The sequence below is a fragment of the Desmodus rotundus genome, chromosome 3, assembly GCF_022682495.2.
Source record: "Desmodus rotundus isolate HL8 chromosome 3, HLdesRot8A.1, whole genome shotgun sequence".
Lineage (NCBI taxonomy): Eukaryota > Metazoa > Chordata > Mammalia > Chiroptera > Phyllostomidae > Desmodus > Desmodus rotundus.
In genome coordinates, this window is record NC_071389.1 from 182,943,541 (window position 1) to 182,967,999 (window position 24,459).

At 38.8% G+C, this 24,459-nt stretch overlaps 1 protein-coding gene across 7 annotated transcripts in view; it reads left to right on the forward strand.

The window, feature by feature from the left end:
• Window positions 1–24,459, forward strand: part of CFAP54 (cilia and flagella associated protein 54) — a 245,242-nt gene that overhangs the window by 57,110 nt on the left and 163,673 nt on the right. For 4 of the 7 annotated variants that reach the window (XM_053921909.2, XM_024579348.3, XM_053921907.2 and 1 more), the window contains 6 exons: window positions 471–557; window positions 648–769; window positions 10,844–11,020; window positions 14,144–14,236; window positions 14,488–14,673; window positions 21,904–22,040. In XM_053921909.2, coding sequence (XP_053777884.1) covers window positions 471–557; window positions 648–769; window positions 10,844–11,020; window positions 14,144–14,236; window positions 14,488–14,673; window positions 21,904–22,040 — 802 coding nt within the window. The remainder of the gene's footprint in view (window positions 1–470; window positions 558–647; window positions 770–10,843; window positions 11,021–14,143; window positions 14,237–14,487; window positions 14,674–21,903; window positions 22,041–24,459) is intronic. The other 3 variants (XM_053921910.1, XM_053921911.2, XM_053921912.2) reach the window with 3 other exon arrangements.

A 24,459-nucleotide genomic window follows, 5' to 3' on the forward strand; every position in this document is an offset into this window, starting at 1 on the left:
TCGTGTTAGTTGGAAATCTAGAGAGAGGCTCTCATTCCATCAGCTGCAGCTGCAGGAGAGGGGAAGTCTTCACCTGGTACTCTTGCAGGGACCACGGGTGAAGCAACTTTGAAAAGTTTATGAAAATGGAAAGTGAACAAAAGCAGATTGGATCCTATTTATCAGTCTTCAAGATGATTTTATTTAATGTGAAATAGAAAAGACACACATACATACATATATATATTTGAATGAGGACTAATTTGAAAATTCTTACGTCCTCAGGTATACTGTGGCAAATATAAGAAAATCTGGCAATAAAACTGCATTATAGTATATTTGTTTGAATTTTTATCTATCAATTGGAAAAGATAATGTGATAGAGGAAGTGATAATTTCACAAATAGTTAGCTATTATTTAATGTTTAGAAAATATTTCCTTTTTTGGACACAAACCTAATTGCAATGGCAATCTCCTTTTTCCTCTTCAGTTTTGCAGACTCCAACTGTTAGCAAAAGTGTGTCTACCAAAAATCCAGAAAAGCTAAAACAATCTGGAAACACTGATTGTTTTACAGGTAACTGAAACTGGGATAAGCCGTTTTTCCAAAAATTTGTAGGTAGTTTTTATGTCACCCTTTTGGTAAAATGTCTTTTTACTTTTCCAGAAGAAAGTGTAATGAATAAGATAAAGAAGAATAAGCTATCCAAAGCGATTTACTTGATGCAAAAAGCTCTTCTAATATTTGAGAAAGATAAAACCTCTACATCTTCACATAACTTTTTGATGGTAACAGTATATCATTCCTTTTTTTTAGTTTTGCCATACAACCTCTGCTAAATGAATGATTTTTTTTCCCTCTTCTGAAAGTAATGTGTTCCCCTTAACATTAGATTATGAACCTTCAGGTTTGTCACATCTAGTCGTCAAGAAGTGGAACAGTCCTGAGTAGGGGAACCAGTCTACAGGGTGGGCAGAAGGAGGTTTACAGTTGTATGTGAAACACTTTATTTCTATATTATTATTTATTAATTATTGTATTATTTTCCATACAAACTAGTATAAATGTACTTTCCTCCCCCCCCCCCCCCCCCCGAATACATCCTGTCCTGAACTCTCCTGAAATGAGAAATTCATTCTCTGTAGGGGCCACCTAACATGGGAAATCAAAGGAAATCTGAAGGATTCCAAATGAGGGAAATTATAGAATTGCAGTGACACTGTACCAGCATAATGCATTCCCTACTATGGAATTAAAATACTTCAAGCCCATTGGCGAAGGTGCCCTCTCGCAGATGGATATTGCTAATTTATGGACCAGTTGCCTTGTTCATGTTGTCTCTGGCCTATAAATTGTTCTGTCTTCTGGCTGATTTGTTGTTGTATGTTAATTTTAGAGTTTAAATGCCCAAAGGCAATAATATTTGAAATTATGGAATCTTTAAAAAGTTTCCCCCATGTAGCACCCATACAAATTTGGTTGTTATTGTCTGGGTGAGTGGCACATGAGAAGGCAGAGAATAGTGCTACAAGTAGATTGGCTGATAAGGGAAAGAAAAAAAATAGGCCAATGCTAGGGGGAGGATACAGAGTTAAGAAGCATTTGAGGGAGAAAATTCATCATATTTATATGCTGAGAATGAAAAGCCATAACAAAGAGAGAAATGGAAGATATGACCGAGTACTTAATACATAAAGTGGAGTCTGATAGAAGAGGGAAGGGGATGAGATTGAACGCACAGATAAAGGAGGGTGGGCTGTAGGGCAGGCACCTCATCCTCTGATATAGAAAGGAAGGTGGAAAGAACAGATATAGGTTTAATTAAGTCTCTCTGTGTGGAGGCAGAGAATCGAGCTGATACCATCTTACCTTAATTATCTGATAAAGTTGGAGTCAAAGATATCTGCCAAGACTGTAGAGAGTGAGGGTGGATAGTTGGACTGAGGTGAGAGATGATGATTGGAGAATGGAGAGGAATGGATGAGAGGGATGTGCCCCCAGGTTAAAGGATTGGCCAGCATAATGAAGTTTTAGCAGAGGTTGAAGACTGTGAATTTTTAGGGGGCCCCATCTGCATAGTGTTAGGGCATTATCCTGATGTGGTACTTTTGGTAGCTGTGACAACAGAATATTTGTGCCAGCAGAGTTTTGCATAGGGTTGAATTTAAAAGAAAATGAAAGCATAGGTTAAAAGTTCGTAATAGAAAGTGAGGGCAGATTGATTAGGAAAGGAAATGCCACCATTAAGGGGTTTAAAGACTTGGCGGCTATGGAGATGGTAAGACGGGTAGTTAAGATTTCTGACATGTAGCACTTCCTAGTCATCTGCCCCTATACTGCATCCATCCAACAAATATTTTTAAGTGGCTATGAGCTATTCAGCAAATATTTATTGAAAGTTATGTGCCTGGTATTATGCTGAGTACAGGGGACAGAAACAAACAAAAATCTGTTGTTTGTTCATTCAGCAAATACTGGTAGACTGCCTTCTCTTGCTCGTCCCTGTCTGCAAGATGAATGTAGTCTATGGGAATGTAGACAAGTCAGTAACTATGGGCCAGTGTCACAGATGCTTTAATTGTAAGAGGGACAGGTGAATTCATCGAGAGGAAGCCTAACCCAATGGTGGGGAATGTTTAAGGAAACATCTAGAAAACGTGACATGAAATTGAATGCTGAAAGATAAGGAGGACAAAAGGTGGAAAGGACATTCTAGGCAGAGACAACAATGTGTGTAAAGGTCTTGGGCTAGATAGGCTATAGGGTACTTGTAGTCCAGTAGGTCATGCAGTGTGACAGAAGCTTAGGTGCAGTGGCAAGGAGGTGATGGGGATGTTGGGAGAGGGTAGTAAAAGGTGAAGACTAGACGGAAAGTAGAGTCAGGTTGGTAGGAAGTTTAAGGATTTTGGATGGGCAGATGCTACTGATGTTCAAGGTGGAAAGGTTGTCCTGGGTGTATCAGGGAAGAACCTCATTAAATTTGAATTTTCAGCATTTGAATGAAAGAGTCTGATGGTGTTGTTAGGTAATTTCAGCTTATAAGGCTGAAATGCTGTCTGATCTTTGTTGGAAGACATTTTTTCCGCAGATGCTTCTGTGGCCACTCGCTACTGTGTAGTGCGTGGAGGACATTGGTACTTAGTCTGATTTGTATGGCGAATAAAGCTCAGCTTTCTTAGAACTGTCTGTCTCATGACTAATCTTGAGCCTGCAGAGGGTAAAACTTCAGGGTTTTTTTCTTTTGTCTTATTATGATTAAGAGCCTGCAGAGAGTAAAACCTCTGGGGTTTTCCCTTTTGTTTTATTATGACTCAATCTTGTTTATTTTTTTTAAAGATTTTATTTATTTTATTTTTAGACAGAGGGGAAGGGAGGGAAAAAGACAGGGAGAGAAACATCAATGTGTGGTTGCCTCTCCTGCATCCCCTGCTGGGGACCTGGCCCTCAATCCAGGCATGTGCCCTGACTGGGAATCAAACCATCGACCTTTGGGTTCTAGGCCAGTGCTCAATCCACTGAGCCACACTAGTCAGGGCTCAATCTTGTTTCTATATTGCCTTGAAATGCCCATTCTGGTTAAGTCTCTGTCTTCCTACCACTGAGACTAGGGACTATACTGAGATGTGGGAAGTCTGAAGTTTTCACATTCTCCTTGTGCATCTTTTCCTTCTATTTCTTAAGTGAATGTATTTTAAGAAAAATTATAAATTAAAATGCCCTTTGAAGATAGACTCATCACATGCATTTTAAGACCCTACTTTTTATGAGGGGTCCTCCTAAAGGATTTTCACCAACTAGCAAGTGTTGAATATGTATTTAGAAGTCCTGAAATCCTCTGTAGCCACCTCTGGTCCTCAGTGGTAGTTTTCTTATCCAAGTGTTAAGGCTTAATGATCAGTCCCTCAGGGTACTCTCGTAAACAACGATGTTATGGCTCAAATAATCACCAAACTTTCTTTCCTTAAAGAAGACACATAAATTTCTTTCCCTTGGCAATCATTTTATACTGGGGCATGTTACAGAATGTTTTACATTATCATGATCTTGTAAAAAAATTATCCCCAAATCAGCAACTGATGTGCCACACAATACCGTAACATGGTTTGAAAGCCTGGGTCTTTTCAGAACTCTTAAATAATTCATACCCTGTTACAGTTTTTCAAAAGTTTCCTGACCTTGTGGAGCTGGATAATCTCATCAGGCATCTGTTACAAATCACTTACAAATCACTTAAGGGAGACAAACTAGTTGCCATGAATGAGGGACAAACCTTAGACAGTACACAAATGAGATGACTTTTTCTTGATTATGGGGGATGAAGTTTTCCTGTTTTCCTGTCTTGATTATTTGACTTCGGAAGTCTGTATGGGCTTTTTACATGTTATACCTCAGATTTATTTTAATGGTTTGCACCTAGAATCCTTTGAAATGTCCTTGATCTTCTGCTTCTGATCAAACAGAGCAGTCACTGTGTGTCTTGTCCACATTGCTCTTGGAGTCCACTAACTGAGCGGTCAGTGCCTTTGCAGATGGGATTTCTCATTGGGAAGAGGCAGTACTAGTCCTCCATCCGCATGGGTACTGTTCCCAGGGCAGGGTTGTGTACTGTTGCTTTCTGTTCGGCATACGTGTCTCTTTCCAAACATCACCTTTTGAGGGATTTCCTTTTCCCCACTAGATGTAATCAGGTGGGACTTTCTTCTCTGCTGACCCTGATCAGGATTAAGGATATAAGTGGGGTGAATTTGTTGCTCCCTTTTTGAAATCTGAGTCTTGAGCAGAGGGATAAAAAGTAAACTCGTTGGTGTCCATTTATTCTAATGCCCGTGTCCTGATCAGACAATTTTAGTACTGTTCTGTAGACCCTGCTACCCCTGTGGCCTGCTGTGGTCCAAGCCTGGTTTTCCTGTTGCTTGTGTTGCAAAGACCCCCAACTAATACATCTGCTTTTCTCCTACTATTATCTGTTGGAACCTAAACAAATTGATAGTTGAGATGATCTTTGCAGTTCCAAATTCCAGTAATAAGGCTTTGACTTTAAGCAAAGGAACATTAGATTATCTTCTATAATTGACAAAGAATCTACTTTTATGGTCCTATTTTGGAACCAGAACTAATGAAGAAGCCCAGGCCACTAGCAGTTCTAATAAGTCTTGCCTTTAATATTTCCTAAATTGTTATTTTGATGTCCCCTAAATATGCTGTTAGCTGTGATAGTAGTAATTGGATTTCTGAGCATAATTGTTTTTCCTGTTATGTAGCGTTTTAGTTAAATCAATTCAACTTGTATTTTGTGGGAAGAATACATGTCAACTAAGTTTTTCAGAGACTTCCGCTCTTTTTTATTTTATTGTTGTTCAAGTAAGGTTCTCTGCCTCCCTGCCCCCCCGCCCCCGATTGCCGCTGTTTTTAATTGCTCCATGTTGAAGTCTTCCTCATCCAGAGCAAACCTTTCATGATTCTCACCCCTCCCGTGAGATCGTGTTTTGACCTGCAGGCTTCAAACTACTCACAGAAGATTTAAGCATGTTTATGTTTTAGCTCTTCTAGTTTCTTGTAAACGTTTTAAGGGTATTGCACAGACAAGTTCATCGGGTTGCCCTTCTGATGAAGACAATGTAGCATAATACTTAGGAGTGTTCCGGCCTTGGATTAGTTTCAGTTCTGCCACTGACTAGCTATACGACCTAAATGAAGTTACTTATGCTCTCCTCTCTCTTAAGTTTCAATTTATTCATCTGTAAAATGAGGGTTCTTAGGAAAATTAAATGAAATGATGCATATCTAATGCTTAGAGTTTGGCACAGAGTAAGCGGTCAATATTGTTAGCCAATAATATTATTACTACTGCTCTATCTTCCACTGGAAGCCCTTCGGAACATTGTTTTGTCACGTCAGAACTATTTTGGGAGGTTTTCCCCTGTGTTTACTCTTATATTGATCTTATAAATTGTATATTTTATTCTCAGCAATATTTTTCCCAGGATTCTTGGATATGACTTAATTTAGTTTTCATCTCCTTCGGAAATGTACATGATAGTGTTAAGAACCCAGACTGTAGCGCAGGGAGATCTACTAGACAACTAGCAAATACAGTGCTGTATCATTGCGGTCTTGTGATAGTTGTTTCCGCGGGTCTGCATTCGGCCCTTTAAGATTGCGTTTTGTCTTCCCGTAAGTGTTTTGCTGCACTGTGGCTGTTACGCCATCATCAAATGTACTGAACATCCACTTGTCCTCATAAGCACTGAGTAACTTCTGAAAAGAGGCAGGTCTCAGCTGCAGTGATGGAAGCCGTAGGCAGAGAGATTGAATTCAGACAGTAGTATTTTGGACCTCAGTAGTGTTGTTTCGGGGCACATTGCAGCACAGACCTCCACTAAGAAAACACTCAGAACTTCCTTACTTTGTGAATTGGTGTGGGAGCCTGTTTCCATTGACGTTCTGTGGCTGATCCTTTTCCTGGGATAGGTGAAGGCTCATTTCCTCTTTCAAGGTTTGTGAGCCCTTCTGATTTGCCAGTCACTGTACTAGGCAGTGAGGATATAGTCATTTTCTGTTATCCGATATATTGTAGAAAACCCATTTCTTCTTGACCTCCGATTAGGGAAGGGTGGTCTAGATTTTGTGTCTGCAGTATTTGGGTGTCCTAGAACGTTACTGTTATAGGCAACGTTCAGGTCCACATTGAGTACACTTTCTCTTTCACAGCCTAGAACGTTACTGTTATAGGCAACGTTCAGGTCCACATTGAGTACACTTTCTCTTTCACAGCCTAGAACATTACTGTTACAGGCAACATTCAGGCCCACATTGAGTACACTTTCTCTTTCACAGCCTAGAACGTTACTGTTATAGGCAACGTTCAGGTCCACATTGAGTACACTTTCTCTTTCACAGCCTAGAACATTACTGTTATAGGCAACGTTCAGGTCCACATTGAGTACACTTTCTCTTTCACAGCCTAGAACATTACTGTTATAGGCAACGTTCAGGTCCACATTGAGTACACTTTCTCTTTCACAACTGAGTAGAGCTAGTTTCTTAATTTTGGGGGATACTTCATCCCAGGTCATATTTCCTCTTTTCTATCTTAGAAAACCCTTAAAAAACCCTCATCACTTTCTTGTAAGTGGAATCTTATTAGCAGCTTAATGATTTGGCTCACCAAATTAGAATTTTAATTTCTGACTAGCATTAGGGTTTGAGTCCAATTATAGAATTTATCTAATTTACCTAAATCAAAGACTTTGTTTTAGACTTTTCTTCTGTCACCTTTCACTTATTACTTTAATATTTTTATTAACCTATTTCATATCAGGCCATAGGATCTGAATGAAGGGGATGTAAAGTTAAAATTGAACGAGACTTAATCAGAACATTCCAAACATGCTTTGTTAAAATGCATTATGGTTACACTGAGCACCATGTCTATACAAATTAGCTTTTGAGTCTACACATCTCAGTTCTCTGGCATGTAGACTCTGGAAACGTAGTTATCACGCAATACACTCCTCCTCCCATGAAGGAGCGATTGTCCTACGTAGATGGCGAAGTTTCCTGCAGTACAAGTACAGAAAAATTGTCAAGGTCTTCTGGCACAGGAGTAGTAGAATTAAAAAACTATTTATTCTTACAAGTACATTTTAATCACTACCAGTGATTTTAGACCTTCATGTCAGCTACTTCCAATAAAAAATAAAAATGAGAAGTTAATTCTCACCTCAATTTAGGCCAAGCTTCATTACTGCAGGAAAAATGTATGATAGTGCAGTTTTATGGTCCACACTCCCACAGGGAGCTGAGTTGCTCGCTCAGCCTCAACTGCCCCTCTGACACACGTGACTCCCAGGCCCTGGGTTCAGTCCCCTCACCCCTTTTGAGCCCGAGTCCAGGTTTCCAAGCAGAAGCTCCAACGCAGCACGTCTTCTGCTGCGCAGACAGCGCAGGCTTTTGTATCTGCATGAAGCGCACTTGAAATTTGGTGGACATCTGTCTTCTCGTTGTCGGGATTTTCTTTCTCGTGTTAAATTTGCTAGAGCTTTCGGGATGGAAAGGAGGAGCAGCATTCTGTCTCCTCCTGCGTGGTACTGGTAATTCTTCCAGTGCCTCGCTCTTGCCATGACTTTGTCTGTTGGCCGAAATCAGTATTTTTTCTCACGCTCAAAGAAAGAACTTTCTGAGTTTATTGAGCTTCGGCCCTCCCCCCCCAGCTTTACTGAGGTATAATTGACAAATAAAATTGTAATATATTTAGAGTGTACAACATCATTATTTGATATATGTATACATTGTGAAATGATTACCACAATCAGGTTAATTCACATATTTATCACCTCACATGGTTACTTTATTTTTGGGGTGAGAATGCTTAAGATCTCTCTCTTGGAAAATATCAAGTATTCAATACAATGTTATTGACTACAGCCACCATGCTGAACATTAGATCTTCAGAACTTACTCATCCTACACCTGAAAGTTTGTATCCTGTGGCCACGGCCTCCCCATTCCCCAGTTTTACCTCGTCCTTTCTGATTTGAGCGCCTTTTATTTCATTTGCTCTTCTGATTGCTCTGGCTAAGATATCCAGTGTCCTGTTGAATAGGAGCAGTAAGAGTGGGTTCCCTCGTCTCCCTGACCTTCGAGGGAGCACTTTCAGCCTTTCGCTGTCGAGTGTGATGTTAGCTGTGGGTTTGTCCGGTACGGCCTTTATTGTGTTGAAGTGTCTTCAGTAGCATGCTCTTTGTATGCTGCTTGTTGAGAGGTTTCTATCATAAAAAGATGTTTACTTGTATCAAATTTTTGTTGGGCTCTGCTGAAATTAGAGCCGTACTATTTTTATTTTTTATTTTGTTAATGTGGTGTATTGCATTTATTGATTTGCTTCACGTTTATGTTTAACCATCCTTGCATCCAGGAATAAATCCTGCTTGATCATTGTGTATGATCCTGTTAATAAGTTGTTGAATTTGGTCTGCTAATATTTTGTTAAGAATTTTTGCATGTATATTCATCAGGAATATTGGTCTGTAGTTCTCCTGTAATGTTCTATTCTGGCTTTGGTATCAGGGTCATGCTAAACCTCCTAAAATGAGTTTGGAAGTATCCTCTTTCCTTCAAGTTTTTGGAAGAGAAAGGTTTGAGAAGGATTGGCGTTACTTACTCTTTAAATTCGTGGTAGAATTCACCAGTGAACCCATCTGGTCCTGTGTTTTTCTTTATTGGGAGGTTTTTGATTACTGATCATCTCCTTACTTGCTATCGGTCAGTTTGTGTTTTCTATATCTTCATGATATTGTAAGAAGATTGCGCTATGTTTTTAAGTGCAGCCATATTTCAGATTTTATCAAAGTTATAATAAACTTATAAAATTATTTGAGAAGCTATCTCTGACTTAAAAAATTTAAAAATGGCATAGGAAATATTAGTTTCTTGATATTTGAAATATTTTTAAATGAAATCAGTTGAGCTGGACATTTTTGTGGGAAGTAGTTTTTGGTATGTAGTTTCTGGTTTCTTCCATCATTACTCCTGTGTTCAAGTTTTCTGCTTCTTGAGTCAGTTTGCTGATTTGTATTTTCATCCTTGATGACCAATAACATTGTAGATCTTTTCATGTGCGTTCCGGCCATTCGTGTATCTTCTTTGGAGGAAAACCGGTTCAAACCCCTTGCCCATTTTATGGTGGGATTGTTTGCCTTTTTATTATGGATGTGTAACCGTTCTTTATATATTCTAAATGCAAGTCTCTTATCAGATTTAGTATTTGCAAATATTTTCTCTCATTCTGTCAACTGACTTCACTTTCCTGATGGTATCATTTGAAGCTTTCAACTTTGCTAAAGTTCAGTTTGTCAACTTTTTCTTTTGTTGGTATGTTTTGGGTGGCACATCTAAAAACCATTGCCTAACCCCAGGTCATAAAGATTTACTCCTATGTTTTCTTCTAAGAATTTTACTATTTTACCTCTCCCACTTGGATCCATACTTCGTTTTGAGTTAATATTTGTATTTGGTGTGATGTAGAGGTCCAACTTTATTCTTTTGCATGTAGATCTCTAATTGTTCCAGCACTCTCTGTTGGAAAGGCTGTTCCTTCTCTATCGTCCACTGAATTTTAGTGTTTACAAGCATTTTTGCTTTGGAGTGCAATTAGTGTCTTTGCCTTTTGATTTAAAAGACAAGTTTAACCCATTTATGTATATTATTATTGCTGATACATTTAGTCTTTGAAATATTATTTAAATCCTCCGATTCTTATGTTTCCTTTTTGTGTTTTTTTTTATGTTATCACTCTTTGCGTAGCCCTTTAAAACAGTGATTGCCTTTCCTTCAGGCTTACAAAGTGTTTTTACTTGTTTTATTTCTTCTTGCTGATAGGAAGAAACTCTCAATAATATCTGTTTTATAAACCACATGCACCAATAGTGTCACTGCTTGAGAGTTACATTTCAAGTTGCATGAAGAATAGGTATACGGTTCATTAGCATAAATGTAGATGATTGTGTTATGAACTTTTTAGAGACAATGAAATATGATGGCAGATATTCAGAGCGCTTGATTCAAAAATGAAATGTCTGATATTAATATATGGTAATGATAAACGTATTGGACATAAATATGACATTATTGCCTTATTTAATAACTATTTTGTTACTTAGTCTTATAGTAGCTGTATTTTTTACTTCTGCAAAGTCTTTCTGTGCTTGAAATATGTATACCACTGAGGCTCAGCAAACTATGTATAGCAAGATAGTTTTCAGCAAACTATGTATAGCAAGATCTTGTAGCAAGATCACTACAAGTATAAGTGAAATTAAAGCTCTTGAAATGTATTTTTCTGTTTTCACATTTTATTATAGGAAGCATATTCTTTAATAGAGAAGAGTGAAGTAGAACAAAATGCCCTATATTCATATCAGAAAAATGTGGAAAGTTCAAAAAGAAAGAAGAGCAGAATCCCTCCTCCACCTATTCTGCTGTCCCGAACTTACTGTTCTGTGACATTGAAACCTGCTCCCTTTATCTCAGACGTTAAGGTACGTTGTCCATTATACCTCACCTCAGGCAAAGCAGCATAAGTACTTTTATGACTGTAATGATCAATACTTTTGTTGCTCTTAGTTAGGACTTGACTGGTTTTATTTATAAGCCCTGAACACTGGGATTAGCATTCTGATGTCTTAACTGTGTTTAATGTCTTCACGATCTTTTCTTTTTATGCTATTTTCCTTTATGCTTCACGTAGTCCTGCTATACCCAAATATATAGTAGAGAGAAACAACAGCAAAGCATTTCTAAGTGTCTTCGTCAACATGACGTAGTCATATGCTGACATTCTAGTCTGACGCTGGAAGAGGATAGAAGTTACTCTCAGAGCCAATGATGGACATGAGGGAATGTGGGGATGGTGAACTTAGAGGCGCTTTCCAAAGTTATTCCAAGTAAATGGAGGTTCTTCTGATGCAAACAAATGGCCATTTTAGCCACACTAGTTTCCTCACAAGCATTTGGTTCCACCTAATTTATATTTGAAATGTGAGCTTTTCTCCTCTTTTGGATGATCAGCAACATGCTCTTTGTTATATTTTTTTAAAACACAGTTTACATTGTATGTCATTCCACACTAGTTTCAGATGTACAGCGGAGTGGCTGGTTTCGTGACTCTACATTCTGTAGAACGGCTCTCCCCCTGCCCCAAGAACCCCCCTGGCCCCGGACCCCGGGCCACGTGTGACGACATTGACTGTGTTCTCCTGCTGCAACCTGCATCTCTCTGGCTGTTCTGAAACTACCAATTTTTTCAGTCTGTTTAAAGAATATGGGTCACAGATTCTGGAAAGGTAGCGTAGAGCTAAGACTGGATGATTTACCAAGAAGTTTTTGTTGTTGTTTTTCAAATGTTTTGGTTTATTTAACCAAAATCTTATTTTTATGTATTTCATTTTTTTAATTGTTGTTCAAGTACAGTTGTCTCCATTTTTACCCCACCACAGTCCCCCCTCCCACCCTCGAACCTACCCCCTTTGGCTTTGTCCATGTGTCCTTCATACATGTTCCTTGATGGACCTTCCCGTTTTCTCCCATTATTCCTCTCCTCCCTTGCCTCTGGTTACTCTCAAATTAGTGACCACTGTATTTTATTTCATTTCATAATGCTTAGACCTAGGAAGACATGAGTCCCATATTGTACTTGTAGTTGTTGGACTTGTCACCTAGCCCTTTATATTGAGTTTATGTGCGGATACATTAGAATTGTGTGCTTCAGTAAATTATTACCTGCTGTTACCTACTGGTCAGCACTAGATGGTGCTGTGGGCTTAAGTACATTTTTTGGGTTGAGGATTCAGCCATCTTTTGTTTTATCAAAAATCACTGTTAAGGTATTCATTTCATTAAAATCTGTTTTAATAGTTGAAAGTGCTGATGTTATTTATAAACTTTTATTTCTAAAGTCAGTGGTGATTTGTTTATGGTGCCATTACTCTTATGTAGACTCTAATCACACATTGCTTCTTACAATTACACAGACTAGGATATTTTCATCTGTGGAACAAAATAGAAGACCTGCTTGTGAATATGCTTTTAGAGGGAATTTTACCCTTTAAATTCTGGTAGATAAATAGAGCTTAACCTAGAGCAATAATGGTCTAAGTCAGAAACATAGTCTTTCTCCCAACACCCTGCCTCCTCCCCCACACCCCACCTGCCCCACCGCCCAATGGTAAAGGGTACTCTTTTTTGCATGGGAGGCCAAGGAAAGTTACTTTCTAATTTGTGTGTGTGTGTGTGAGATTTGTCTCATTTTCCCCCTGTTCTACAGCTGCCAAGTTTCTTCAATGTTCTCTCTGTCCTTAGAGCTCCCCTGCCTTTGCACAGGGCTCCTTAATCATGTGAGCAATTGTTTTGGAAGCACACAGTCTTGGCCACCTGCACTGGAAGTTCTTACTCACTGAGGCTGTAAGACTTGGGCATATGTAATTTTTTAAATGGTTGATATGTACAAGCGTATCTTTAAAAGTGATTCTCCTGCATAGTCAGAGTTGAGAAGTACTTGTACAGACAAGACATAATTAGAGTTTTTTTGTTGACCCAGAAGAGGAGATAGCAGGCTAAGCTGTAAGAGTCTTTTGCTTCTTCTAGACAATTGTATTTCCCTTTTCATCCAGCTTCCCATGTAATTTAGGGGTTGAAATGCTGTGAAGTGGCATTTATGGGGAAAGGGAGTGATAGAATGATGACAGTTCCTCCATCCCTAACCCCTGGGCAGTATGGCTGCTAATAATGCTGGCCCCTAGGTGTCAACTTCCTCCCTTTCAGTGAGATTAATCTCCCTTACAGTAAGATTAGTTCATTACCATAAGGAATTGCCACTATTTTGACAGCTTGGCTGAAGGACCATTGTCTAAGCATTTAATCAAGTTTAAGTTTGGTTGTTTTAGTAGAATATGCATTTTGCTTTTAGTTTCTGCCTGGATTTAAGAATTATCGAAAGGATGTCATGTTTCAGGAAATATATAAACTAGAGAAAAATTCTACCCATATTCTTACCATTTTATTACCCCAAACCTACCACATTTTCTTTCAGGCTTTTTCAATGTATTTTAATATTTTATCTTAAATACTGTGACTTAGTATCTTGCTTCTTTTTCCATTTACTTCTTTGTCATCTATTATTAAATAAAATATGAAAATCATTTCAGCGTTGGATCTTTTTTCCCATCAAGATTAAGTCATCTTGGGAGTCCCTCTCTGCCACTATCTGACCATGGGCGAATTATTAAACGTCTCTGCATCTCCTTGTCCTGTAAAGCAGAATGACAATAGTAATCCTGTCTTCTAGGGATGTTGTGAATATGAGAACGTACATGTAAATTCCCTAACAAATCTCAGCCCGCAGGGACTTCTCAGTTAGTGCTAGTTAAAAATAGCTAATAACGAATAATATTTTAGTCTTGTTAGTCCCAGGGAAACTAACCCTGTAGTTGCCTTCTTTAAAAAAGATCAAACCTAAGTACTTTTGTAAACTTAGATATCATCTTTTAAAGCTTGCATAGTTACCTTTTTATTTAGAAAAGTATTTCATTGCTACCCCGTGATAAAGGGGATTGAATGCCTTGTTAAACAGACTGCAGACGCCAGGCTTGTCTCTCTCCTCGCAGGTGTCCTGGTACTGCATTTTGGGTTGCAGAGCAGAAGGGAGCTATGGAAAAGTAAGACTAAACAATAATCATCTCCCAAGCTCAGGAGAGGCGGTATGTCAAATTACGAAAACCTCTAAATGTCAGGAAGTCTTACCAAAAAATAAAATCTCATTTACTGGCAATATTTTTCCCATATAAAGTCATCCTTTCAGTGAATTTCTCTAATTTTAAATTGAATACGAGTAAAATCCAACAGTAAATGAAAAAGTTTTTTTTTTACATGTAAAGTTTACTTAATTATGTACTTAAAGTCATATTACTTTAACTTTCATACATAACTTGAAATATGTTTTTGTTAATAGATACCAGCTGATGGTAAAAGCATTTTTGAAGTGAAAGGTTTAGAAACCAATGAAAAGTATGTCTTTGCGATCGCTGCGTATTCTTCTCACGGGAAGCTCGTCGGCGATGCTGTTGGGGAGGCAACTAAGCCGATTCTGGTGTACCCGCCTCTTTCTGCTGTTACCTCTCGCATGTTCCTCACACAGGTAGATGGGACTTCTGCCGCTGGTTTGGCTTCATGTGTTTTTCCACTGAGCAGTTACTTAGTAATTTCTGATGAAAAAAATAACACCAGGTATTCTCAAACTCCTGTAATACATGTTTTTCCATTATTGCAGTTTAGTTTTCATAAAATAGGAATCATTCCTTCTTAGTGAGTTTTCTTTTTATAGTAACATTTTTTCTGGATTATAAATGTAACACACATTAATTTTAGAAATTTTGTAAAATACTGAAATGCACAAAGAAAAAAAATGAATGCTATCTATTATCATTCAGAGAAGGAGTTTTTAACCTGGGGCACTTTGGGCCCCCGGGGACATTTGGGTTGTCTGTCTAGAGGGTAGAGAGGCCAGGGGTGCTGATAAGCATCCTACTCTGCAAAGGACAGCCCTCCTCCCCCAACAAAGAATTGTCCAGTCCGAAATGTCAGTAGTGCCCGTGTTGAGAAATCCAGAGATATCCTGTCATTTGTGCATATGTGTGTGTGTGTATACATGCATAATACACATATGTATATGAATTTATGATGTGTAATTTTAATCATAGTGTACATATTACTCTATATGCTGATATTTTCATTTAATATGTAACTGACACTTTTCCATTCCATTAAATTTTTCTTTCAAAACATAACTTTTAACAACTGCATGGCATTATCTATCTTAGATCATAGTTTATGTAGTAATTCTTCATTGTTGGACTAATGTATTTGCTTTCCAGTCCTTTGCTATTACAAGCAAAGCTGTGATGCACATTTTTTCTATAAATCTTTGGTTGCATTCATGATTACTTTCTTAGGATAAATTTATAGAAGTAAAATTTCTGGGTTAATAGGGACAGACAGACCTGAGTTTAAATATAAGCTCCTCACACTAGCCATGTGATACTGGGCAAATAAGATTTCATTTGTGAAGGTGGAGTAATAATAGTAGCTACCTCCCAGAGCTATTATGAATATTAAGTGGAATTATTCATGTCAAATGTTTAACCATAGCACTTGTCACAAAATAGGCACTTAATAAATATTATTATTGTTTTTAGTGGTGGATATACTCATCAATTAACATTATTGCTGAAATGATTTCCTGACTTAAAAATTGTCAGCAGTGAATAGGAGGGCACTAGGAAGAGTGACTCATTGACCTAAGTCTCAAGCATCTAATTTTAAGCCTATTATTGACTGTAGAGCTGATGGCTATTCTAAATTTTAATATGTTTCTATTGTGCTATTTTTCCTCTTAATAGTTGATTGGTATTATAAGCTGAGATTTTAGTGCCTTTTTATATTATCATATTTTTCAAAGGAAATGAAATTGAGAGAATTGCTAGGATTTGTCTAGCATTGGTTTAGCATGTCATATTGGCTCAGGGCTTTCTGGTGTTTTGATTTCTTTGGAATCTCCTATGCTCCCTAATTTGTAATGATAGAGTTATTTTAGAGTGAGGAGCAGAATATTTCATCAAGGCCTGATTCTTCTCCAGGGAGTGGTTTGACTCGTGGGTGTCATTTGGCAGTACTTTCATTGAAAGTTAATAAAACTGAGTCCCCGCCATACTGCTGGGATAATGAGAAGTGTCATAAAGTAATGACCTGTGTGTCTTTATTGATACTATATTTGCAGGACTGTAGTTCATTTATGACAGTTTATGAGCATTCTGTCTCATAATGTTAAATGGCCAAAGCAAAATTTTCTCACTTTGTAAATCTCCTTAATTTATAAAAGTTTAAGCTTTTAGGTTCTAGCAAGTAAATAGATCTCTCTCAGGAATTACAGTCTGTCTTTATGAGAATGGTTAGTTTTTAGTTTCAGGATAATTCCATTCTTTAAAAAATATTATTAATATCTTTATAGTAAGATATGGAGATATTTCACTAAATGTCCATTATTAACTTGGCTTGGGATATTAGGTTGTATTTTGCTCAACATTAATCTTAGGTATTAATAAATTCAGGAGAATCTTTACTAGGTTTTCCCTTACTGTAGTATTTAGCCAATCTGGACAATTTTTTGAGAAACCTTTATGAATGATATATTTTGTGTGGATATTTTTCAGTTTCCCCCTCTTTTATCTTCACTTTTTTATTCTTCCTCTTTAAGTTGGGAATGGCTAGATAATATGATACAAAATGCAGAAAATTAGATATCTGTGAGCCGAATTTTAGGCAAATTGCTTGGTCTCCATTTCCCTATCTGTAAAATGGCTATATGACAAAGTGCCACATTACTGCTGGATTATTGAACCATTACATCAAGTAGTGAGTTGACACAGTGGCTGGTTGAGAAAAAGAAATGGGGACTATCATTTATTAAAAAACTATTGTGTGACAGGCATTTAAAAATTCATCATTCCCTTTATTACAATAACTCTATAAGGGGGTATTATCACTTTCATTTTATAGTTGAGGAGACAGAGATTAATTTAATTCTTCCTCTGCCAGTTCCAGTTAATTCTAGAAAAGGTATCTCAGGGAGGGTAAGTAATTTACCCAAGGTCACTTGGGTAGCAGATGGTAAGCCTGACACTTGAACCAGCTCGTGCCTTTCAATTGCTCTGTCCAGGTTCCAGGGAGTCATGTGTTCGACACCTAACGTGTGCCCAGTTCTTCTAGGGCCTACATGTCTCCCATCTTTTCTCTGCCCGGGTTTGGAGTTGCTCAGCAGGCCTTGATGATCAGCACTGACAGCCGAATTTGGTGTCGGGGACATGAATGCTTTGTCAGCAGTCACAGTGGTGGCAGGAGAAAAGGAAATAAAGTTCATACATTTTTTCCACTTCATATATGAATTCATTGAAATTTATTGATTAATAGATGTTTACCTTTTGCCTATGACCAGGCAAATAATAAAAGAAAAAACTACCAGGTAAAGAAGATAGTCATCACCATTTTTAAAGCTCTGTAGGAAGTTTCAACTCTTCTTTTCCATCTCATCCTCTAAACATTACTACTCTCTCTACTCATCCATTTATTAATGAATTATTTAGTCAATGTCTGTTTGTGGTATTTTTTGCCGGGTTCTGTGCTAGATGTTGTCTCTTCTTATTTTGAACTCTGTCTCTCTCTTTTTTTTAACCAATCTCATTACCACAACAATACCTTGTTTAGATAATTTTGACTTATGGCTTCAGTTAAGCCTTTGCAAGTAAGGGAACCATCTTGGCTTGGGGAATGCACCCTGAGAAGACTGCAGGGTGCAAGCACCTCTAGGTCTCATGCCTTTGGTTCTCTCTCTGTAGCTGCTTTCTTTTCCTTTCTGCAAAGACCGAGTCTCTTCATCTCTCTATCTTTGGAGGAGAAATGGCAGCTCCTGAATTTTTATAGATCCCTCAATTTCATCTATAAACAGAGACCAGCTAGCTGGCTCCTAATCTTGATTCCAAATTCCTGGGAAAGAGTCTGTGATAGGCCTGCCTGATGTAATAGAGAGTCTGACCTCACTTTTGATATTTGCCCACTGACTTGGTTTGAAACTTCACTCTTCTTTTTTCCTTTGGACACGCATTCCAGCAGGCTGACAGGGAGGTCTGTGGGCTTCCCTTGTCTTTGGTGCCAGCAGGAAATTGAAACTTCCCAGCTGGCAGAAACTTGCCTAATTCCTACTCCCCGGCCACTAATCAAGGCCCCACCCATTCCTTCTGCTTTGTCCAAGCCAGTCCGGACCTGCTTGTGCCCGCCAGACTCTCCCTAGAAGTCTCTTGTGTGAGTAATAAATTTTCTCTCAAATTGTTTAAGTGTGTCCAGGTCATGAGCCTTGACATCAGAACCAAACGCAGGGTGGGGGGGTCCATCTTGTTTTGAAGCGGGGGCCGTAAAACACTCAGGTCAAGTACTCACCTGGGGTCAGTCAACCGTGTTATAGCAGAGTGCCCTTTCCTGTGCCCTTTCCGGGTGCCCTTTCCTGTGGGTAGAGGGAAATTATTAGGAAAAGATGCACTCAACACATTATTTAATTTACTTAACACATTATGATTTGAGTGCTTGCTTTGCACTAGGCATTGCTCCAGGCTAGTGATGTCAAACTTGAGTTTGCATCAGAGCGCTCTGGAGTGCTATTTGAACAGATTGCTGGGTGCTGCCACCAGAGTGACTCCCTAATCTGGGGTGGCGCCTGAAGTTCTGCATTTCTAACAAGTTCCTAGGAGATGCTGATGCTGATGGTCACTGAACCGTACTTTCAGAACCACTGTTCTAAGCAAAGTGAATAAAATGCCATGGTGGGAGATAGCTAATAAATAATGAATGTAGTAAATAAATAAATAAATAATCTAGTATGTTGGAAGATAAGTTCTATGGAAATAAAGAATATGGTAAAAGGAATTGGAAATCTGAAATGGGGGACTGGAAGGTTGATTGCAGTGTTAAACCGAGTGATCGGGGAAGACCTCATCTAGCAGGTGAGATTTGAGCAGAGACTTGAAAGAGGTGAGGGAAAGGCTCTTGGAGGAAGAGCATTCTGCAGAAGGAGCTAGAGCAAAAGCCCTAAGCTTTCCAGAAGTGCACCTGGTATGTTTTACAAATATAAAGGAGGCCAGTATGGCTAGAGCTGAGGGACCCGTGGGGAGTCAAGGATTGATCAGAGAAGTGAAGCTAAGTGGGGGGGGGGGAGCAGATCCTGAAAAGACTTTTAGGCCATTGTAAGAACTTTGGCTTTTGCCTTGAATGAAATGGAGGGTTTTGAGTAGTGGCATGATATAATGTGATGCATTTTTAAGGGCTCACCCTGACTGCTGTGTTGGAAGTAGACCATAGGGGTAAGGGCGGAAGCAGAGAGGCCTCTCTGTTGCTATAACCCAGAGAGATGAAGGTGGCTTCGCCAGAGTGATAGCAGTTGATGTAGTGAGAAGTGGTCAGATTCTGGATATGTATTAAGGGAGGAGTTATCAAGGATTCCTGATGGAACTAATGTAAAGAGAAAAATAAAAGATGACTCTAAGATATTTAGAGTTGGAGAAGGCTGTGGGAGGTATAGATTCGGGCAGGGGAAGATCTAAAATTCAGTTTTAGGCCTGTTGAGATATTACATATTATTGGATATTTATTACATATTAGATTTATTGGATATTCAGAGAGAATTGTTGAGTAATTAATTAGATAGATGAATCTAGAGTTTGGGAGAGACAGAGGTCTGGGCAGGAGAGGGATTTGAGAGGAGTCATGTGACAAAGCCATGGAGCTGAAGGATATTACCAAGGAAGTAAGCGTATACTGACTTCCATGTAGAAGAGGAGAGGTCCAAGGACCAAACTCTGTAGCATGCCAATGTAAACAGATTGGGGGAAAGAGGAGGAGCTTGCATAGATAACTGAGAGGGAATGTGGCCTTTGCAGTGAAAATAAAAATCAGGAGAGTGTAGTTCTGGGAGCCAGGTGAAGGTCGTGTATTGAAGTTTCTACCATACTTCATTATTGCATTAGTCATCAGTGCTTCTTTCTCATTTGAGCCTCATCCCCCCTAAAATCTGTGCTACACATCACCACAAGTTAACCATCTTTGAACACATAGCCTGGCACTCCTCTGCTAACCCACAACGATTTTATAAGCCGTAGTTTTATCAAGGTATTATTTCTTGTTTCACAGTGTTCACTAATTGGATAAATAATGTTATTTTTCAAAAGAATATAGATTGCCTTTAAAAGGAAAGAACATTCAATTACAGTTTCACCAACCCCATTATACATCGTCTGTTATTTTCTCCCATGGAAATCTTAGAATTAGACTGTGTTGTAGTGACCACTTGGCCCACTTCTTTATTCGATCAATGCAGTCCAGAAAAGTTACCTGGTTTCTACTCCAAATCTTGGCTCCAATCTTCTTACTGAGTGTCAGGCTCTGTTCAAATTATTTAACTTTTCAATGCCCCAGTGTTCTCATCTGAAAAATGAGGGTGGTAAGAGAACTTACTTAATAGAGCTGTAACGAGGGGTCAATATAATAATGCACATAAAGTGCTTAGTTTTTTACTTGACATCTTTAAATATGCCCACCCAACTTTCAGGGCCTTCTGAAGTCATGTCCCACTCTGCCTGTCCGATCACATTGCCTGCTTCTCTCCAAACCCTGACCTGACTTTCCAGTCTCTCCTGACTGCACCGGGGGGATGTTTACTGCTGGATGTTACTCAGATTCTGTCTAACCTATGGCCCCCTGAATCTTAACCTCTTCCTAGGGTTCAGCTGAAGCCCTGCCTCTTCCTTGAAGTCTTTATTTCTTCATTTCTAAGCCTCCACAATTATTACCTTACTCTTCATAGTTTTTCTGTGATTTCTCGTGTTTTATATCTGTAATTTGATTACAGTTTCATGGAATATGAGATCATTGTAAGCTCTAAGAAGCTATTTTTACTGTGCTTAGCACACAGTAGAAACTTCGTAAAAGTTTATTGGCTGGTTGATTTTGAGTGCTGACCCGGCAGCTTTAAAAAGTTCTGGCTCTGTAAATTATTCCCTTGAGTGGAGTGTTATCTAGCAACATGTCATCTACATACTTAATTCACTGAATTTATTTATTCTTTATGTTTTACCCGCTTCCGTTAAGATTTGAAGCAGCATATAACTTGTACCCATATAAAAATAGAATAATTTTTAGAAATATCTTTAAAGAAATGTATTCTACCAAAAAAAATAGATATGCTGATTTTTTTTTTCCTACTGAGCTTCTAGGTTTTACCCGTAAAATCAGTTATTTTGCCTAATGTTGAATATGTTGAACTTTCATGGCTTCCTGGGAGCATCTCTGCTTTGTTCTTCACCCTTTTCAGCTGTGAGCCCTTTGTTGCACAAAAGCCCCGGAAGTGCCAGTCAGGACCAGAAGAGAATGAACTAGATTTCATATTTTGGGCTTGGGAAATCTGATTGTTTCTCCTGGAACAGACTGTTCATTATAACAGTGTCTATAATAAATGGGAGTGCGCTGCCGAGATAGATGAAAATGAAATTAATTTGGTTCAGATGTGATCTTTGTTTTGCTTATGAGAATTTGAAACATCCTTACAGAGTTTCAAATTTCCATGCAATTTAGAAATAAAAGAGATTTCAAAGTGTGCCCGTCTCCCTTGCCAGTGGCTGTCGTTCCCTTACTGCGGCACTGCGGAGCAGAGCAGCAAATGTGAATAACTGTGGAATTGGTGTGTGATAGGACCTTCTCAGAATTCTTGTTTAAAATGCACATTCCACAAATAAAAATACTGCATGAGATAATGCACTTTCTGTTGTAGGTTGCCTATCAGATTGGAGACTATGAGTTGGCTAAGAAAGTTTTCTCACCGGTCTGGGATTATTTTGTCGCTTCACCACCTCAAAATGAACAATCTGTTATTTGTTTAAGCAATATAATGACTATTACACAGAGAAGGTAATTAGAAATATTCATTTAAAATATTAATTTCCTTTTTGAAATTAAGTGTTGGGAGTGATACCTAAAGTTAATTTATTTTCAATTTCATGTTAAGATAGTCCATATAAAACTGTTTTCAATCAGTTTTTAATAAGCATGAACATTTCAAGGTCTCGAGCCCTTGGTAGAAACTTCTTTGCCTGAATAAGGAAAAAAAAAACACTGTAGGCATATGGGTGCATTCTGAATTCAACTTTCTGAATATAAGTTAATGAAAGTTATAAAAAAATACCAAACACTAGTCAAGGTAAGGTCAGTTATAGTATAAAACACAAATATCATTGGGAATGTGTGTAACAGAAAAGGTCAGGTTCAGGTTAAGGTTAGGATCTGGTGGGTAGGTAGACTGTTAGGGTGAACAGGCTTTCCTTGCCTTGAGGAGGCTTCCAGGATTAGACCATCAGCAACTTCAGACAGGCCAGTAGAAGCCGTATATAAAACCATAGGCCATCCTTTGCTTTACCGCCATTTTTTCCCCTGAAAAGAACAAAGTTTAGGAGCAGCTTAAGAAACAAGCATTGGTGTGATTTCAGGCTGTCTTAACAAGTTCAGAAACAACAAGAATCTCCTTTACCTACTTATTAATGTCTGAAGTATCTTTGATGAGAAGATGGAACCCATTGCTCCTTAATCAAAGACAGTGAGCTGAAAGTGCCAATTCTGGCTGAGGAAAGGCATTGATAATGCGTATTCACATGTAGGTATAGTTACACTTAATTTAAAAACCGTACACTTAGCATTTGCTATGTACAAGGATGCCAGATGCTACGGGAGATAGACCCGAGTGGCATTTTGGAGGAGACAGGACTTGGAATATCTTACAAAACTTGGGAAGATAAGAGAGAGTGAGGAGTGAAAGCTGGCTGGGATTTCCAGCGTTACCTGACAGGAAGCCTGTTACATTTACTATGGGAGCATGACAGGTGGGGCATGTTTTTGTAGCAAGATAATGACTTTGATTGAACATAGTTTGAGTTTAGTTTTCTGGCAGGACACTCTTATAGATAGGAGATATCCAGAAGGTAGTTGGATATTTAGTGCTGACATTTTAGGAGTGAGGTCAAGGCTACAGATACAGATTAGAAATTGTCCATTGAGGTCATCATTGAAATTTTGATGATGAGTGATATCCCCCAGGGAATGACTTATGTAGCAGAACAGATAGAAGGCTGGAGTTTGAACCCTGGGTATCTTACACTTAAGAGATGGAAACAGAGGTGGGACCAAGGCAGGCCATTGAAAAGGAGCAGTCCAGGAGGTGAAAGTATGGGAAAGTGTACTGCCAAGGATAGCAAGAGCATCACCACGGAGGGACTGGCCAGCAGGATTGAATGCTAGTGCAAGTTCAGGTAGAGCAGCTGATTAATAGAATGCTACAGAGAGGTCAGGCAGGATGTAAACTAAGAAGAGCTTTTAGAGTTGGTAATTTAGGAGGCCATTGGTTAGTCCAAGAGAGTCATTTTTGTGCTGTGATGGGACAGAAACCTTTTGCAATTGACTAAGGAATAATTAAAAATGGAGAATTGTAACTGGTAGACTATGGATGTGAGCTTTGGCGGTAAAGAGAAGAAGAAAGTGGGAAGAAGCTTGAGGGGGAGGGCATGCTTAAGGAAAGACTTTTGGAGGGTGAAGAGAAAGGAGCCAGGAGAGAGGAAGAGGTTGAGGGTACAAGAAGTTGCAGGTGACGGAGACACTGTGGCAGAGCCAGGAGGATAAAAAAGCACATGGGGTGGAGAAGAAGGGGTTCAGAACATTTGTTGTGGAGAATGTGAGCAAGGTGACATCAGAGGGAAATGGAAGTGTTGCTGAGAAGCACTAATGACTCAGCTGCTGTCACATAACATGAATTGTAGTAGAGCTCAGATCCTGTTTCAAGGCCACTTTTGATTCATCCTTATGCCCCAGGTCCTAGAATAGTGTCTTGTACACAGTAGGTAACCAGAAAATGATAGTTTGAATGAAAAAAAGGATGAATGAGAATACATTAATAAATAGTGGATTGAGCATTGTGGCAGGGATAGAAAAATGGTCAGGGACATCTGTGTGAGGTCAGGCAAATTGATTATTGCATAAAATAAGGGGTGCAGAATATAAAGTGCTAGAGAGGCCACTATTGAAATGGCCAGCAGAGTCTGAGCTGGGTGGGAAGGACACGGAGCCAGGAGGAGGGGATAGCCTGGGAACTGCACATGTCCGAGTTCTGATGGCCAGCACAAGGACGAGGAGAGTGGGAGAACTAAAACTCTCCCGGCCAAGGTAATCTTAGAGTTTAACATGGTGGTGTAGCAGCTGATCTTCAGGTGTGAATTGCTGATGTCAGACACTTGCTTTATAGGAATAGGGCGAATGGAGAGTAGGTAAACCTGAAGCCCAAAAG